Source organism: Mirounga leonina, unplaced genomic scaffold, assembly GCF_011800145.1.
Source record: "Mirounga leonina isolate KUSES-001 unplaced genomic scaffold, KU_Mleo_1.0 Mir_173, whole genome shotgun sequence".
Lineage (NCBI taxonomy): Eukaryota > Metazoa > Chordata > Mammalia > Carnivora > Phocidae > Mirounga > Mirounga leonina.
This window is the reverse complement of record NW_023270447.1, coordinates 70169817-70188932: the sequence shown is the minus strand read 5'-3', so window position 1 is coordinate 70188932 and position 19116 is coordinate 70169817. Positions and strand designations below refer to the sequence as shown.

The following is a 19116-nucleotide window of genomic DNA, read 5'->3' as shown; positions in this document are numbered from 1 at the left end:
CGTGGCCCCGCGAGTAACAGGTCTCCCGCCCCACACTCCGCGGGCTCGCGCGCAGACAAAGACATTCCACAGCCCCCGCCCCTCCGCGCACTCGGCCAGAGGGGGAGGAGACACGTGTCCCGCTAGCGCCGAGTCACGTGGAAAAGAAAACGAACGAAGCCCGCGGCCACTCGCGCACGCGCACAAGACTCTGGCCTGGCGGGCTCGGAGGGAAAAGGGGAGCGGGGAGGCGACTTCTTCGGGCTCCGCGGCGGTGCGCAGGCGCCGTGGCCCGACTGGAGACTTTGTTCTCCGCGGAGAGACCCAAGGGCGGTGCCGGTGGCTGGTTGCGCACGCGCGCCGCCTCATTTCCGGTGCTCTCTTTCGCTGGGTCGCTCGGGTCGGCTTCGGTCGCTGTCGCTCCCGCTCTCCACCCCCGCCAACCGCCGCTCGGGCCTCTGCCGCTGCCGCGTCGCTTCCTCGATCCCTCGATCGCACATCCGCCCCAATGCAGCGCCGGGACGACCCCGCCGCGCGCATGAGCCGGTCCTCGGGCCGCAGCGGCTCCATGGACCCCTCCGGTGCCCACCCCTCAGTGCGTCAGGCGCCGTCTCGGCAGCCACCGCTGCCTCACCGGTCCCGGGGAGGCGGAGGGGGATCCCGGGGGGGCGCTCGGGCCTCGCCCGCCACGCAGCCACCACCGCTGCTGCCGCCCTCGGCCACGGGTCCCGACGCGACAGTGGGCGGTCCAGCACCGACTCCGCTGCTGCCCCCCTCAGCCACTGCCTCCGTCAAGATGGAGCCGGAGAACAAGTACCTGCCCGAACTCATGGCCGAGAAGGACTCGCTCGACCCGTCCTTCACTCACGCCATGCAGCTACTGACGGCAGGTAAGCGGGCCTCCCGGATCCCTCTGGGTCGCCTGGCCACCCGGGGGCATGGGCAGCAGTGGCTTTGTTCCGCCCGCTTCCCGCCCCCTCGGGGCCAAGGCAGTCGTGAACTACCCTTCTCTCTTTCTCATCCTGGGGAGCCTGGATTCCACACTCCCATCCCGGCCCTCGGTGCGAGGGAGAATTTCTAAGCTGCAGTGAAGGCCCGAAGGGGACTTGGCGATATCTTAGCGCAGAGATCTTGATGGATGCGCTGCGCTCCCCGCCCCTTTCCCGACCCTTCCCCCTCCCACTTCTTGCAGCTGCCCTGCGCCCCGAGTGTTCAGATTCTTCCAGAAATGAATCTTTATCTCCCAACCCCCCCCCCCCCCGCCAAAGGGAAAGCTTTCTTCATTGCGGGTGGCGGTAGACGCCTCTCCTGAGGGTGTAGGGGGTGAAGACAGCCCGAGCCGGGGAGGGACCGTGGGAGGGAGGGCCGAGGTGAAATGGGGTGAGGCTGGAGTGCCCTGTCCAGCGCGCCGCGGTCGCTGGGGGCCGGGTCGGACTTAGCGGAAACAGGAGCTTAAGTTGCTCGGAGGCAGGAGCAACCTGTGGGAATCGGAGCTTGAGGTTTTCCGAATCAGATTTCCGACTTCGGCAGATAAAATGATAATTGCTATAGAGCCAGAAGGCTGGACCCCTTTATTTTACAAGGTGTTGTTCATCAGAAGGGTAAAAATAACCCCAGAGACAGTGAAATGGGGTAGGAGGAGGTAAAGGGTGGTTTGCAGGACATTCCCCAAGATGGACAAAAACTGAGAGAAGTTGCAAGATGCTTGTACCCTAAAGGCTTGGTCTTCTTTTATTTCTTTTTGCCTCAGTAGTGAAATAGATGAGGAAAAGTAGTCTTTGTTCTCTGTAGACTAACGCTCCTTTCCTGCTCTGCACTGGCCGTTCACCTAGTCGCTCTGATTTCTCCCTAAAGCCGTCTGTTTTGCTCTCTCTTCTAGTTAAAACGTTGTTTTAGTTATTTTATAAGCAAGTAAAAAGTTGCGGCCTTCAACGCTAAATGAGTAGTTGGACTCATGGGCAAGGTTGATATAATGGACAGATCGTTCCCCTTTGTTCTCTATCTCCCTACATTGGTAAGGGGTCTTCACTTTTTAATGCAATGAACAAAGCTCGCTGTGGTCAAGAATAAGAACATTTGGATAAACTGCTTACATTTTCAATTGGGTGCTTTGCTGTTCTGTAACAGTCAGATTGTTTGAAACATTACTGTTCATTGTGTTCTTCTGGCAATCGTTTTGAAGACCAGGAGGACTTTTTTTATCTTTAGATTTTTCATGTTGTCTTGCATATAGCAAACACCAGGTGTTTGAATCTGAAAGCAAGTACATGCAGATTTAGGAATGGCAGGCTAAATGCTAAAGGTTGACTGGTAGTCTAATTTTTATTTCCTCTAATCTTTAAGCAGTCCAGGTTAAGTGAGTAAGAATAACAAACTTTAGAACTTAAAGGTGTTGGCTTGGGTTTGAAATTCTGACCCTTAATTAGTTACCTACTCTTGGGAAGTTTTCTGAACCTCAGTAACCCTATCTGGAAAGTGGGATGGTGAGTTGAGAGAATTAAATGTCATGTAAAAGTACTAGCAGCATTCCCTTTGGCCAAAATCAGATAATAACTTATCACCACGGTTTTCTTCTAATTGTAAATCCTTGGTACTGAATAACGTATGAAAACAAGGTATTTTTTTTGCCTTTCTGACCACACCAAGTGCCTAGTACAGTGTTTATCTTTCAAGTAAAAGGTGGTTTCTTAGAATAAGCATCAAAAACTGTTGATCCTTAAAAGTGACTTACAGGGGCACCTGGCTGGCTCAGTCAGTAGAACATGTGACTCTTGATCTTGGGGTTGTAAGTTGGAGCCCATGTTGGGTGTAGAGATTACTGAAAAATAATCTTTTTTTAAAAAGTTACTTAAAATTTTCACTCTTACTGCTTAAATTCTGTTACAAGAGAGTGCTCTTTAATAGTTTTTAACGGGCTTTTTTGGTGTTTGTTTTTTAATAAACTGAAATTTTAATTGGAGAATTGGGGCTGAGGTAATGCTAGCTCATTGAGAAAACAGACTTGGGGAATATGGATGCTGCTTAGCGTGGTTAAGTTCTGATATATATTGGACCTGGCTCTTTTTTTTTTTTTTTTTTTTTTAGATTTTATTTATCTGACAGAGATACAGCGAGAGAGGGAACACAAGCAGGGGCAGTGGGAGAGGGAGAAGCAGGCTTCCCGCTGAGCAGGGAGCCCGATGTGGGGCTCAATCCCAGGACCCTGGGATCATGACCTGAACCGAAGGCAGACGCTTAACGACTGAGCCACCCAGGCGCCCCGGACCTGGCTCTTAATGTATTTTTTAATGATCTGGAAAAGGGATTGTAGTGAAGTCAACCCACTGTGAGGAAGTGAGACTCTGAGAAGACAGAATAGTAATATTTAAACTCTGATAAAAGGGTGCCTGGGTGGCTTATTTGGTTAAGCGTCTGCCTTCAGCTCAGGTCATGATCCCAGTGTCCTGGGGATTGAGCCCAGAGCTGGGCTCCCTGCTCAGCAGGTAGTCTGCTTCTCCCTCTCCCTCTGCCCCTCCCCTCAGCTCATGCTCTATCTCTAGCTCTGCTCTCTCTCTCTCTCAAATAAATAAATAAAATCTAAAAAAACAAAACAAAACTCTGATAGGATACATGTAAGAAAAATATAGTTAACACTTACTGTGCCAGGCACTGGTCTGAGCACTTTATGTCAAATATTTAGTCTTTGTGACAATATTATGAGGAAGTTACTTTTTTTTTTTTTTTTTAAGATTTTATTTATTTGATGGAGAGCACGCACGCGCGCGCACAAACGGAGAGCAACAGGGAGAGGGAGAAGCAGGCTCCCCGCAGGGCAGGGAGCCCAACATGGAGCTCCATCCCAGGCTCTGGGATCATGATGTGAGCTGAAGGCAGGTGCTTAACCTACTGAGCCACCCAGGTGCCCCATGAGAAGTTACTCTTATCCTCATTTTTACAGACGAGGAAATCAAGGCACCCAGAGATTAAATAATTTGCCTACAGTAATAAAATTAATAAGCAGCATAACTAGGATTTGAAGTCAGTCTGAGTCTGGATCCATACACCTAACTCTCCCCACCCACTCCACCCCCTACTATATATAATACCTGCAAAAAATTGTAAACAAATTGTACTTCAAAAATATTTTTTACTACTTGGACAAAATACTACAATTTATTTGAATGCATTGGAGTGCTAGCTAACAGGTCAATAAAGATGATAATGCCAGAAGAAGAAGAAAGAAACCCAAAGAGCAGAGCCTAGCTCTTGGAACTGACTTTCCTCAGGCACCTCTGCTCATTTCCAAAGAGAGTCCTCAAGACCCAGACCACTCTTCCTTCAGCAGCCACATACCCCTTCCTGTCCCTTTCCCAGCTTTTTTTTTTTAAAGATTTTATTTTTGAGTAATCTCTCCACCCAATGTGGGGCTCAAACTTAGAAACCTTGAGATCAGGAGTCGTATGCTGTACTGACTGAGCCCCCCCAGATGTTCCCCAGCTTTACTTTATTTTGCACTTAATCAGCATCTGATGTACTATATATTGTAGTTATGGGTGTATTTGTTAACCACTCCTCCTTCACAGCTAGAATGTCAGCTCTACCAGGGCAGGGATCTTTTGTCTGCTTTGTTCACTGCTGTATCTCCTGTTCCTTGAAGAGTGCTGCACAGAACGGACTCTTACTAAATATTTGATGAACAGATACTCATCTTCATTGCATGATGGAAAAACATCAACACAGTTCTGAGAGATTTACATTTTGAATATAGACTTCTGTGTTAGCCAAATTGATACTCAGCTACAATGACAATTAAATGCATTTGCAGACATGCAAGGACTCCGTGTACCCATGCTTGTTTTCTGAAACAAAAATAATTTATCTTGTGTTAATATTTATGTAATAAACATACAATGCCTGTACGCATAACAGTGTTCTTTTTCTACTTTGTACAATTAGGAAAATATAAGTTTGTGTAAATGACTCAGGAGTAAGGAAATATTTTGAATAGATTAATCCCCACAAAATCTTGAAAATATACTTCGAAATCCATCTTTCAAAAGCACTCATTGGACATTTTAAAGACAGTCTAGTGAAACTTGAAAATAATTTATTTCGTGCACAATATGTTAGAGAAATAACTGTTTCGTCTATAGGGCTAGCAAAACCTATTAAAATTAGAAAGTGGAATTAGTTGCGAATAATTCTAGACCAAATACAAGTGTAAATAGTAGGATAAAAAGGCAGAGGTTCTCAGTATTTGCAACAATATCGTTGTTTACATAGGAAAATGGTCAGTGATGCAGCTGATTACAAGATAGAGATGTACAAATCAGTAGGTTTCTGATACATGAGCAGTAGCCAATTAGGAAAGAATTGACAAAATCTCGTTTTTAGAATAGTATCCAAAAAACTAAAAATTAAAAAAAATAGTATCAATTGCCTTGGGATAAGCAATAAAAATCAGTTCAAAATGTATGTGAATAATTATAAACAATAACATTAAATAATATTTAACCTTTGTGTAGAGCATGTAACTTGCTATGAGGTATGCTACTTATTCAGTCTTCCTGGCCATTCTACAAGGAAGAATTTTTATCTCAGTATTACACATGAGTAATATTGTGATCACATATTGTCAACTTAAAAAAAAAATCTTTTTTAAGATTTTATTTATTTATTTGACAGAGAGAGATACAGCGAGAGGGGGAACACAAGCAGGGGGAGTGGGAGAGGGAGAAGCAGGCTTCCTGGCTGAGCAGGGAGCCCGATGCGGGGCTCGATCCCAGGACCCTGGGATCATGACCTGAGCCTAAGGCAGACACTTAACGACTAAGCCACCCAGGCACCCCTCAAAATTTTACTAAAGGTGATAAAGGAAGATCTGAATGAAAAGAGAAATATGCCATGTCCTGGGGAAGTTGTGGGGTAGGGGGGTGAAAGTGGGGGGACTAGCATTATAAAGATGACAGGACTTTTTTTTTTTTTTTTAAGATTTTATTTATTTTTTAGAGAGCGAGCGAGAGAGAAACAGCATGAGAGGGGAGAGGGTCAGAGGGAGAAGCAGGCTCCCTGCTGAGCCGGGAGCCCGATGTGGGACTCGATCCCAGGACCCTGGGATCATGACCTGAGCCGAAGGCAGACGCTTAACCATCTGAGCCACCCAGGCGCCCAAGATGACAGGACTTTTAACATGTTGATTTTTTGCATTTCCCAAACTAATTCCAACAGGATTTATTTTTTTAAGAGATTTATTTATTTATCTTAGAGCACGAGTGGGAGGGGCAGAGGGAGAGGGAGAGAGAATCTCAAGCAGACTCCTCGCTGAGCTCGGAGCTGGTCTAGGGGATCGATCACATGACCCCGATGCAACCTGAGCCGAAACCAAGAGCCAAACACTCAACCTACTGCGCCACCCCGGCACCCCAACTGGATTTATTTTTTCAACCTGACATGTTGAATATAAAGTAGCTAGAAGAAGAAATGACGATAAATGAGAAAAAAAATTTGGAGACAGGAAAATAATGAAAATCTACAGTATTGACAGAAAATCAGTCAAACAAAACTTAGGGTTTGAGAGACTGAGAATTAGAAGGAACTCTTAAACATTGCTGGTGGAAGTGTGTATTGATACAACCACTCTGGATAACAGTTTAACATTTCATCTGAAAGTTAACTTTCAAATTCCTTAAAATTCAGCAACACCATTCCTAGGAATATGCCCAAAGAAACTTTTGTACATGAATGCCTCATTCATAAAATGGTGCACGTTGTTCACAAAATGGTGCAACTTGTTTCACCATTGACTGAAGACTGTGAGCTTCTCAAAATGAAATATTTATATAGCTGTGAAAATGAAAACTTAACAGCTACATGCAACAACATAGAGAAATCTTGGAGATCTAATGTTAGAAAAGCAAGTCCCATAAGGCTAGATACATACGGTACAATACTATTTTTGTAGAACATAATACTAGTGAGATTAAGCAAAATATTGTTAGCATACATTTTTCTCTGATAAAGCAGCTTTTTACAAAACTAAACATATGTTTACCATACGACTCAGCAATTGCACTCTTGGGCATTTATCCCAGAAAAATTAAAACTTAGTTTCGCACAAACCTGTGCATGAATGTTCAAAGCAGCTTTATTCATAATAGCCCAAAACTGAATACAAACCATATGCCTCCAATAGGTGAATAAACTGGTACATTCATACCATGGAATACTACTTAGCAATAAAAAGAAATGATAAATGCAACAACTTGGATGGATCTCAAGAGAATTACGCTGAGTAAGAAGAGCCAGTCTCTAAAGGAAACATATTGTATAATTCCATTAATTTAACATTCTTGAAAATACAAAATAATAGAGATGGAGAACAGATAAGTGGTTGCCAGTGTGAAGAACGGCTGGAGGGAGGGGCCTCTGGCCACAAAAGGGTAGCATGAGGAATCCTGGTGATAGAACTGTTCTGCACCTTGACTGTGGTGGTGCTCACATGACTGATTAAACTGCATAGAACTAAACACACATATAAGTGGGTGTAAAACTGATGAAATCTGAATAAAGCCAGTAGATTGTATTAATGTTAGTTTTCTGGTTATGATAACTATATTATATATGTGCGAAGTGTTATGGAGAAAACTGGGTGAAGGGTATATGAGATCTTTTATTTCTTACAACTGCGTATAAAGCTACAATTATCTCAAAAAAGGGGGGCGGGTGTCTGGGTGGCTCAGTTGGTTAAGCATCTGCCTTCGGATCAGGTCATGATCTCGGGGTCCTGGGATTGAGCCCCACTGCAGATTCCCTGCTCACTGGGGAGTCTGCTTGTTCCTCTCCCCCACTTGTATGCACTCTTTCTCTAAAATAAATAAGATCTTTAAAAAAGCAAAGAAAAGCTCTAAACTCTAAATTATATCGTAAGAAAGAGATTCAGGAGACCCTGGGCAATATGTCATAACAGGGTTTGCCACTATCCTGGAATGTGAGAATTGAGCCCTTCAGAGGGCTCTTTACTCAGACTTCGGGGGATTTTTCTGAACCATAGTATCTTTTCCTAGGGTGCTAATCTATGGCTTTCATCAGATTCTCAAAGGGGCCCATGACCCCAAAAAAGTTTAAGGACCGATTGGTCTCTGCTCTTGCTTAAAACAGTTAAATAATTTGATGAATAAAAAGAATGGAGTTTTTTTATACAAAGACAGTAAACTTACTGGACTTGTGATTCCACAAGGTGGGTACCAACAGAAAAGATACAGGGCAGAGAATTACAAATTTGGGGATGATAAAGTCATATGAAGGTATAGGGCAGAGAATTATAAACTTGGGAATGATAAAAGTAATGAATCATTGAGGGTGTTAATGGTACGTTTCTTTCATTCAGTAAACATTTATAGATGCCTATTGTGTATGAGACATTATACTAAAGATGGCAGGTACTCAGTTTAGGGGCACCTGGGTGGCTCAGTCGTTAAGCATCTGTCTTCAGCTCAGGTCATGATCAGCTTCAAAACTCCTGCTCTTTCCTCTGAGATGTGCATTTAAAAAGCAATCCTTAGCAGCTCTTTCTGCCCACGGGTCCTGTCCCCATGCTTTAACAAAACCACCTTTTGCACCAAAAAAAGAAAAAAAGAAACCTCATCCTTTAGAGCTTACAATCTGATTGTGGTAAGACCTACCAAAAAAGGAACGGTTAAATCATAGTAAAAGATAGAGTAAAAGAAATGCCACAATATTAGTTGAATTTGCTCTGACTGATGGAAGGAGTGACCTGGGTTTAAGTACCTGCTGTGTCACTAACAAGTTTTGTGATGAGTTATATAACTTTTCTGAACCCAGGTTTTTGCACTTGTTAAATAAGGATAGTCTTGGTTATAAAGACAAAATGAAACAATAAATACAAAATTCCTGACACACAGAGACACTGGATGAAATACGATTTTTGTAAGCAGCTGTCTAGAAAACAAATGGGTCACCTCTCTGTGTTGTTTACACTTTAGCTTTCCTTTCTTTGGCTCTTGGGACAGCTAAGGTCTCTAGAGGCCCAAGCAAAGATCACTTAAAGGAATTAGTCTCAAAAAAGTTGTCTAGAAAGTACTGTTGCCTGAGGGTTAAACCATTTTTAGGAAGCTTCTCCTTGATTTTTTTTTTCTTCCCAATACAACCTACTCCAAGCTCTCCAAGAAAAGTAAGGCCAAGGAGAGAAATAGAGAATTGGAAAAGAAAAGAAAAGATCAGGCTACTGAACATCTGAAGCACCCACAGAGTCCTTTCATGGACTTTAATCACATGACTGTCTGAGGGTATAAACTGTACCCAAAATTTTACAAAATCAATTCTTCCTTGCTTAAGTAAAGCCCCCCCCCCCCCCCCACTTTAGAAACTCTTCATCGAAAGGCAGTGATAAAAGCATGAGGTTTGAAGTTAGAAAGCCTGGGTTTTGATCCTTATTCTGGTACTTTAACAGCTTTGTGATTTAGAAACTTTTTTCTGAGTTTGTTTCCTCATTTGTAAAATGGGGATGGTACCAGCTACTTCACTGAGTTATTTTGTAGGATAAATGACGTAATATTTGTACAGTATTCGATACATAGTAGACACTGAATGAATATTCAGTCCTTTCCCTTCCAAACATGGAAGATGAGCCCTCTTGAGAAGACTTCAAGTTGCCTCTTTGTGTTTTGCTTTCTAGGCTAAACTCCTCTGATTCTTTTATCTTTTTAAAGCTGTTTTATTTAAATCATCCTTCCGGAACTTCTCTAAAAATGCTTTAATATTCTTTTAAAAATTGTGAGATAAACTGGACAAAGGGATTCTAATTAAGATATGATTAGTGCAAAATATAACAGAAAGATCCATGTTACAGAAAGGCCTTAAATTTACAGGGTGCATTACATTGCATAAAAACCTTTCTCCTGGGTTCAGTTTTTGCAGCTCTCCTTCCTGTAGGAGTACAACAGATTAACAGGCTTTGAGTCTTATCTTGCACTGGCCAAGTAAAGTTTCTGGAAAGTGCTATAAAATATAGCTGAATGGCCTAACTAGATGGTAGCAATTAGGACACACAGAGAGACATTCAAAATGAAGCATGTAATTTGTCCCACATTTTTAGAAGCTCTTTGGTGATGTTTTCAGATCACAAATGTGGCATCTTTGTTCCTAGGATTTTTGAGGATTGAGTACCCATTTTTTCAGCCTGGAAACTCAAGAAGAGATGTATTCAGGGGCGCCTGGGTGGCTCAGTCGTTAAGCGTCTGCCTTCGGCTCAGGTCATGATCCCAGCGTCCTGGGATCGAGCCCCGCATCGGGCTCCTTGCTCAGCGTGAGGCTTGCTTCTCTCTCTCCCATTCCCCCTGCTTGTGTTCCCTCTCTCGCTGTCTCTCTCTGTCAAATAAATAAATAAAATCTTAAAAAAAAAAAAGTAGTAGTATTCAGAGATGGTAGGCTCAAAACTAGTGACTAGAAAAAGCTAATATTAGCAGTTAAGTGGGAGGGCAGAATAGAGGTCAGGATATACCACCAGTAAAACAGCAAACAAATAGGGTGTTGAATGAAGCATTTAGTCTGTTAATTTTAAAGTCAAATTTGTTCTCTTTCAAGCAATGAAACATAGGAGTGTGAAGAGCACTGTCATCTACAGTTCTTCTCATAGGAGTAAAGGTTTAGTTAAGAATATTTACAATATGGGGGGGGCGCCTGGGTGGCTCGGTCAGTTGGATGTCTGCCTTCAGCTCGGGTCATGGTCTCGGGGTCCTGGGCTCGAGCCCCACGGCAGGCTCCCCCGGAGGGGTCTGCTTGTCCTTCTCTCCCTGCCCCCACTCCTGTTTTCTCTCTGCCTCTCTCTCTCTCTCTCTCTCAAATAAATAAAAAATTAAAAAAAAAGAATATTTACAGTATGGGGTGGGACACTGGGTGGCTCAGTCGTTAAGTGTCTGCCTTTGGCTCAGGTCATGATCCCAGGGTCCTGGAATCGAGCCCTGCCCCTTACTCAGTGGGGAGTCTGCTTCACCCTTTCCCTCTGCTGCTCTCTGTCTCTCTCTGTCAACAGTTTTAATTGTCAGAAAGCAAGGGAGTATGTGCTTTTGGGCATAAACAGGTCAGCTCACCATATTCTATAACATCTGAAATTAGGCTTTTTAATAAGCAGAAGCCTTCAGTTTGAAATTCTGAACTCTTATGAAGTCTGTCAGAATCAAAGTGACTTTCCTTCATCTGTATACTTCACAGCTGGACTTAATCTAAACAGTTTTTGGGTTTTTTTTAAAAGATTTTATTTATTAGAGAGAGAGAGAGATCACAAGCAGGCAGGCAGGCAGGCAGAGGGAGAGGGAGAAGCAGGCTCCCCACCGAGCAGGGAGCCCGATGCGGGGCTCGATCCCAGGACCCTGGGATCATGACCTGAGCCGAAGGCAAACGCTCAACCGACTGAGCCACCCAGGCGCCCCTAAACAGTTACTTTTAAAAACTGTTAAAGGTATGGGTTTACACACTGTGTTTGAAGTAGTATATCTTTTTTTTAATATTTTATTTTTAAGTAATCTCCACACCCAACATGGGTCTCGAACTCACATCCCCGAAATCAAGAGTCGCATGCTCTACCAACTGAGCCAGCCAGGTGCCCCTGAAATAATACATCTTTATACCTTAAACCAGTGGCTTTCAAAGTGTGGTTCCTAGATCAGCAATATTAGCATCACCTGGTAACTTGCTAGAAATGCAGATTCCTAACACAAATCCCAGACTGGGGTTGGGGCCCAGTTGAACAAGCCCTCCAGGTGATTCTGATGCATACTGAAGTTTGAGAACCCTTACCTTAAAATTATAGAAGATAGAGGGGTGCCTGGTCAGCTCAGTCAGTTGGGCGTCCAACTCTTGCTTACAGTTCAGGTCATGATCTCATGGTTGTGAGATCAAGCCCTGCCTTGTGTTCCCCGATTAGCCAGGAGTCTGCTTGAGATTCTTTCCTTTTCCCTCTGCACCCCTCCTTCCTACGCTAGGACACACTCTCTCTCTCTCTCAAAATCTTTTAAAAAATTATAGAAGAGGGGCGCCTGGGTGGCTCAGTCGTTGAGCGTCTGCCTTCGGCTCAGGTCATGATCCCAGGCTCCTGGGATCGAGCCCCGCATCGGGCTCCCTGCTCAGCCAGGAAGCCTGCTTCTCCCTCTCCCCGTCCCCCTCCTTGTGTTCCTGCTCTCGCTGTCTCTCTCTCTGTCAAATAAATAAATCTTTAAAAAAAAAAAAAATTATAGAAGAAAAAATTACAGAAGATAGAAACATAGTATGGGGATAATATATAAGGAGAACATTCTGCATTTTTGTTTTTAAGATTTTATTTATTTATTTGACAGAGACACAGCGAGAGGGAACACAAGCAGGGGCAGTGGGAGAGGGAGAAGCAGGCTTCCCGCGGAGCAGAGAGCCCGATGCGGGGCTCGATCCCAGGACCCTGGGACCATGACCTGAGCCGAAGGCAGACGCTTAACGACTGAGCCACCCAGGCGCCCCTATTTGTAACATTTTATTTTTATTTTTTTATTTTTTATTTTTTTTTAAGGTTTTATTTATTTATTTGACAGAGAGAAACACAGCTAGAGAGGGAACACAAGCAGGGGGTATGGGAGAGGGAGAAGCAGGCTCCCCGCGGAGCAGGGAGCCTGATGCGGGGCTCGATCCCAGGACCCTGGGACCAGGACCTGAGCCGAAGGCAGACGCTTAACGACTGAGCCGCCCAGGCGCCCCTATTTGTAACATTTTATATCTTAAAAGATCAGAAGCAAATATAGCAAAATATTCAAATATTAAATTTTTATCTTGGGGGTTATATTATTAACTGTACTTTCTGAAAGTTTGCAATAGTTTATAATTACTTGTTAAAATTTTATTTTATTTTTTTATTTTTAAAGATTTTATTTATTTATTTGACAGAGAGAGACACAGCGAGAGAGGGAACACAAGCAGGGGGAGTGGGAGAGGGAGAAACAGGGTCCCTGGATGCCGGGCTCTATCCCGGGACTCCGGATCATGACCTGAGCCGAAGGCAGACGCTTAACGACTGAGCCACCCAGACGCCCCTGTTCATTGTATATTTAAATTACTGACCTTTGTTCATAAAGATACGACTTGGTGCTTTTTTTTTGTTTGATGTAGACTTTATTTTTAGTTCATTTATCCCCTTTTCCCCATCTCTCTGCATTGGTTTTGTTAAATTCACTTATTCTTGAGAAACACTTGATGGCTCTGGTGTAGAGGCTTCAGGTGGGGCTGGAAGAGCAAACTGCTTTCATGAGAAGCAGCCTTTGCGTTTCCTAGTCAACTCCATATGTCTGAAGTATTTGGTCTTCTACTATGTTATTGCTTTATGCAGACTTGGAACTTTGCATCTAGATGCCAGAACAAACTAAATTGTGTTTGTCTTATCCAGAGATTGAGAAGATTCAGAAAGGAGATTCAAAAAAAGACGATGAGGAGAATTACTTGGATTTATTTTCTCATAAGAACATGAAGCTGAAGGAGCGGGTACTGATACCTGTCAAGCAGTATCCCAAGGTAAGGCATAAAGTGCCTCACTCACTTCGTTGTCTTTGTAGGTGTGAGAGCCATGGGCTGAAATAAAGACTTCTGGAAATTGTGATGCATCAGGTCCTTGAGCCTGTGAAGCTTCTCTCCCATACTTGCAGTACTTGTTTCTGGCAATTGAAACATCTAAGTCTAGATCTAACAGCATACCTATAGCTAGGAAGGAAATATAATCAACTTTTTATTACCAAAAAGAGTTTCTTTCTCAAGTGTTTGTTCAGGCTCCAAGTTCAAAGGAAAAAATTGAAGAGTTGCCCTCTGTCGAAAGATTGACGTGGGGGGAAAAGATTGACGCAAAATCTAAATACAGGAAATGTAACACAAATCCTTGACTAGGTGAAGTTAATTTTATTTCTTACTCAGTGTTTTACTTCTAAATAAATCCTTTCTTGTTTTTTCCTCCTCCTCCTCCTTTTTTCCGTTTTTTAAGGGAAGAAATTAGTTCTATTTAGTTGACGAAACAAGTACTACAAAAGAATGCCATATGTCTGTTTTGTTCTGAGGTCACTGCCTTAAAAATACTTATGTGTGTTGAAGTACTAAGGGTTGCAGTGTGATAATTTGGAAAGAGCACCAGACTACATCAGGAAACCCAAGTTCAAGTCTAGGAACTGCTACTTTCTAGTGTAATGTTAGACTATTCACTTTTTTCAGTCTATCCTCAGCATATCCTTCAGTAAAATGGGAATGGTAATACGCCCCCAATTTTGCAGGGTTGTTGAAGATCAAATGAGATAATACATGTGGAAATGTTTTATAGGAACATGTATATTGAGAAATCTATTTTTATTTTCTGTCAGTTCAATTTTGTGGGGAAGATCCTCGGGCCACAAGGGAATACAATCAAAAGACTGCAAGAAGAGACAGGTGCAAAGATCTCTGTGCTGGGCAAGGGCTCAATGAGAGACAAAGCCAAGGTAAGCTCCTGTCAGTGAGGCAAGAAGACAATGCCTTCAAGAAGCCAGCACTTGCACAGAATGTGAATCCCTTAAATTTGTGTTGGCTGTAAGAGATTATAGACCAGGTTAACTTACTTGTTTGGCAACCCTGGAAGAGCCTAGGTGTGCCCTGGTGATTGTTTCTTTCCTCACTTTTGACTGCATAGTAATGGAAGCAGCAGTAGCAACTTTCACATTTGTAAGCATTTGTCTATGAAAACTTGGAAAGGGAGCTGGATATACTAAAACTGATCCAGACGAAAGACACTAAAATGTGAACAGCATTTTCCCTTTCCAGTAACATAGAAAAGTGAGAGCAATAATGTTTTGAGTGCAGGTGAGTCTGAGAATTAGTTGTTTGGGTTTTTTAATAGCCTGCTGGAATGTAAAGAACACTAAAAGAAAGTATTTCTTTTTTTTTTTTTTTTAAGATTTTATTTATTTATTTGACAGAAACACAGCCAGAGAGGGAACACAAGCAGGGGGAGTGGGAGAGGGAGAAGCAGGCTTCCCGCTGAGCAGGGAGCCCGATGTAGGGCTCGATCCCAGGACCCCAGGATCATGACCTGAGCCAAAGGCAGATGCTTAACGACTGAGCCACCCACACACCCCTAAAAGAAAGTATTTCAAAAGGAACCATGAGTAATCCTGACAACAGAACCTAATGCTGATTTTTTTTTCATGTCATAGCCCCATGGGCTTTGTATTCTTCATAAGTTTCAAAAAAATTCCTATCAAGACAGAAGAGTCTTAGCTTTCTAGAGTTAGCTTTTTAGATGAGACATATCAGGTACAGCCTAAAAATTTAGTCATTCAGGGCTCTTTTTTGCAGCCTAAAGTGACAAACATTGTTTTCTCAGAGCCTCTTCTTTTGTCCACTCACATTTCTCATTAGATGAATACACTTAGGGCTGAAGTATGTTATTCTACCTAATGAGATTTACTTGAGAGTTTCTTCACTCTATCCTGACTTTTTTCCTCCCCTAGGACTCCCCAGACCATATAAGCAAATAGGAAGAGCTGGTGCTGGGACACCTGGCTGGCTTAGTAGAGCATGCGACTCTTAATCTCAGGGTCATGAGTTTGAGCCCCACAAGGGGGGTAGAGATTACTTAATAAATTTAAAAAGTTTAGGGGCACCTGGGTGGCTCAAGTCAGTAAGCATCTGACTCTTGGTTTCGGCTCAGGTCATGATCTCAGGGTTTGTGAGGTCAAGCCCTGCTTTGGGCTCCGCGCTAGGCATGGAGCTTGTTTAAGATTCTCCCTTCCCCTCCCTTGGCTCCCCCCATAAATAAATAAACTTACTTATTTATTATTTAAAATAAAAAAAAAAAGAGCTGGTACTTAACAGCACTACCTGGGATTTAAAAGCAAATGCTTGGCAGTGAATGAATGCACGCATGCTTGGCAAACAGCTGATATCTGAATGAAGACTGGAATTAAGTTTCTCTCTTCAGGGCCCCTGGGTGACTCAGACGTTAAGCATCTGCCTTCAGCTCAGGTCATGATCCCAGGGTCCTGGGATCCAGCCCCGCGTCGGGCTCCGGGCTCAGCGGGAAGGAAGCCTGCTTCTCCCTCTCCCTCTGCCCCTGCTTGTGTTCCTTCTCTCACTGTGTCTCTCTCTGTCAAATAAATAAAATCTTTAAAAAAAAAAAAAGTTTCTTCTGTACCTTCTAATAAGAGCTGCAGTGAATACACCAGGAATTCAAGACAGTGGTTAACTTTTAGTAGCAGACTGATTACAGGTTTAGCAGGTTGTGTGAATTACTATTCTCCAGACCTTGTTTTGCTTTCTTTTTACACTTTGCTGTTTTTCTTAGATTTTTAGGTTATTTCTTGCTGTCTCTTTGGGCTGGAGGTATCAGTGTCATTTTCTCCCATTCCATGTGATGTGATGTTTTTCTGCATTTTTCCATAGGAGGAAGAACTGCGCAAAGGTGGAGACCCGAAATATGCCCACTTGAATATGGATCTGCATGTCTTCATTGAAGTCTTTGGACCCCCATGTGAGGCTTATGCTCTTATGGCCCATGCTATGGAGGAAGTCAAGAAGTTCCTAGTACCAGTAAGGAAATCCACATCCTATATCTTTGAGCAAGAGAGAACTGGGATCTTGTGCTGTTGCTAATAAGGCAGGGGTTCTTAATCACGAACTCTGCATAACCTGAAATTGCGTACCAAATTCTGTATTTATGTTCATTTTTCTGAAGTAGTGTGTTACTTGTACCTAGTTCTCAAAACACTGTGCCCCAAAGCCACTCTACCGTCCTTGTCTAATGTGGTTTTAGTTATATACCAGGATCTGTTGTTAGTATCTTAGGTCCACAGTGTGTCTGGCATCTTAACATCTGGTTAACAAAGATTTAACAGAGTCTTCACTAAGTGTGTTGGTATTAGTGTGGAACCAGGAGGTTATGATAAGACAATGGCTAAGATGGTCATAAACCCCCTGTACTCAAGGGTTTACGTTCTAGACTCTAGAGAGTGTAGAACATAACAGCAAGAGCCTTCTAGCATCCAATGTTAATAGACTAAATTTTGACCAGGGTGCATTCAGGGCTTTCTCTCCTGGAGGAATTTCTCACATAGAGTTTGATTTGAAAGAGGCATAATTGTTATAGGCTTGACTGTTGATGATACTAAACAAATAGGTGTGCAGTTCCTTTCAGAGTGTAACTGAGGCCCACGAAGAGTTGGGACAGACCAGGTTACCTGTCTTGCTTATTACCACCTGGTCAGAGGATCCATTCTTTGAATAAGTAGAAAATGGTGTGATTTTTGCTCAGCAAGACCTACTAGTTGTCAGAATTAACATACTACAGTTGAATATTTAATAACCAAGGATGAATCTGGAACCTTAGGAAGTGAGAAATACTCTTAACTAGAATTGAGTAAGCATCCTGTTTTCATCACTAAAACTAAGAGGAGTGAGATACAGTTCTTGGTTTTCTTGTGAACGCAAAATGAGGAGTTGGAACTAAATGTGGTGTCAGAGGATGTGAGAATTGATAGAGCAGAAATTTATAGGCAGTGTGTACCTATAATGCTGAGCTCTAAGAATTCCAACACTGTCTCAGATGTCTCAGCAGCTGCTTTGCTTCCAAGTACCTCGTCTTCGTTAGAATGTTCAAACATGAAACATACAATTTAAAATATCCTAGAGAAGACCTCAGAGCTGGTAAATTTTCCCTTGAGAGAGTTCTTTTTACTCTTTTTGAGGTGTTCTATTGAAGCATCCTGAGCCACCCAGTTTCTGAAGGACTGTAGGGGAATGCCCATCTCCTCTTTATCTTTACTCTCAGCATATTTCTCAAAAGGAATAGCTTTACAAGGCTTTCATGTAAGTGGTCTTCTAAAAAGATACCTGCCAGGCATATCTGGGTTTCCTCAGTGTTGGTGTAGCATTTGGAAGAATCTAGGCAAATGGGCTGTCATTGGTCACTTGATTCTCCAGGGTGGGTCTCAAGCAGCAGTAGTGTGTAAGGTAGGAGGAGGTGAAAAGTTGGGGTGGGGGGGCATCTCTCTGGTGACTAGAATCTTCTATTCTTGAAGCTCTATCCACCTGGGATATATAAAAAAGCATGGAGTATTAAAACTGAATGGCTCTCATCAGGAAATATGTGAAAAGATTTGCAAATGGCATTTGACTCAATTCTTCCCTCTTGTGAAGAAAAAAAAAAGTGAGCCTATTTTTGCATCCATGACCAGAGCCTCCGTTTTCCCCTTAGAACCATTAACTGTACCAGAGAGGCTTCCTGGTACAGTAGGAAGAGCACTGGACTGGGACCTTTATCCGCGTCATCTTGGACAAGTTATTATTTCACTTTTCTGAGCCTCAGGTTCCTTGTTCATCCCAAACATTTGTTAAGTATCTGGTAGGTGCCTAATACTCTGCTTGGGTCTGAAGTTACAAAAATGGCTCCTTTCTCACAATCTAGTGAGAAAGACAATTCTAGAATGACGTGGTAAGTGCTTGGGTAGAGAAAATTACACAGTGCCGTGGAAAAAGAGGAGGGAGTGGGGGTGGCATCAAAGAAAGTTTTTCAAAAGAGGTAATATTTTAGATTAAGTCTTGTAAGAATGAGTTAGTCTCTCAGGTACACAAAAAAGGCAATGTAGTCCAGTAATTCAAAGCCTAGATTTTGGAGACAGATAATTCTGAATTCACATCAAGTCTGCCACTTACTAGCTTTATGTCCTTAGGCTGGTGGGCTTTATATGCCCTGATTCTTTTTTCCCAACTGTAAAATGGGAAGACCTGCCTACTTACTTCAGGGTTATCTTGAAGATTAAACTGCAAAATCTATAGAGAGGTTATTGTAAAGTGTCCAGTATGTAGAGCTTAATTAACGGTAGTAGCTTTTACTATCCTAGGAAGAGGAAGCTATTTGCAAGAATGGGTGTATAAGTATGCCAGGTTCTGAACTACAAGTTGTTCCACATGGCTTGAAAGGAGGTTATCCATGGAGAGTGGCTGGAAGTGATCTGGAGAGCTAGGTAGGGACTAATTATGAAGATCTTCAGCTGAATAATGAGGGATGTGCCATCAGGACTTTCCTCGAAGAGGTGACAGGTAGGGTGCCATTTGACTTCAGAGAATGCATGACCTGAGACTTCATCCAGGCATTCAGAGCTGGTCTTA

General features: G+C 42.9%; 1 protein-coding gene across 3 annotated transcripts in view; it reads left to right on the top strand.

Moving 5' to 3' along the window:
• Nucleotides 1–343: 343 nt before the first annotated feature.
• Nucleotides 344–19116, top strand: part of KHDRBS1 (KH RNA binding domain containing, signal transduction associated 1) — a 37775-nt gene continuing 19002 nt past the window's right edge. For all 3 annotated transcript variants that reach the window (XR_004681746.1, XR_004681747.1, XM_035019236.1), the window contains exons 1-4: nt 344–869; nt 13382–13506; nt 14337–14453; nt 16393–16539. Coding sequence is in view for 1 of the 3 variants with exons in the window: in XM_035019236.1 (XP_034875127.1) it covers nt 488–869; nt 13382–13506; nt 14337–14453; nt 16393–16539 (771 nt within the window). In the remaining 2 variants the exon portion in view is untranslated. The remainder of the gene's footprint in view (nt 870–13381; nt 13507–14336; nt 14454–16392; nt 16540–19116) is intronic.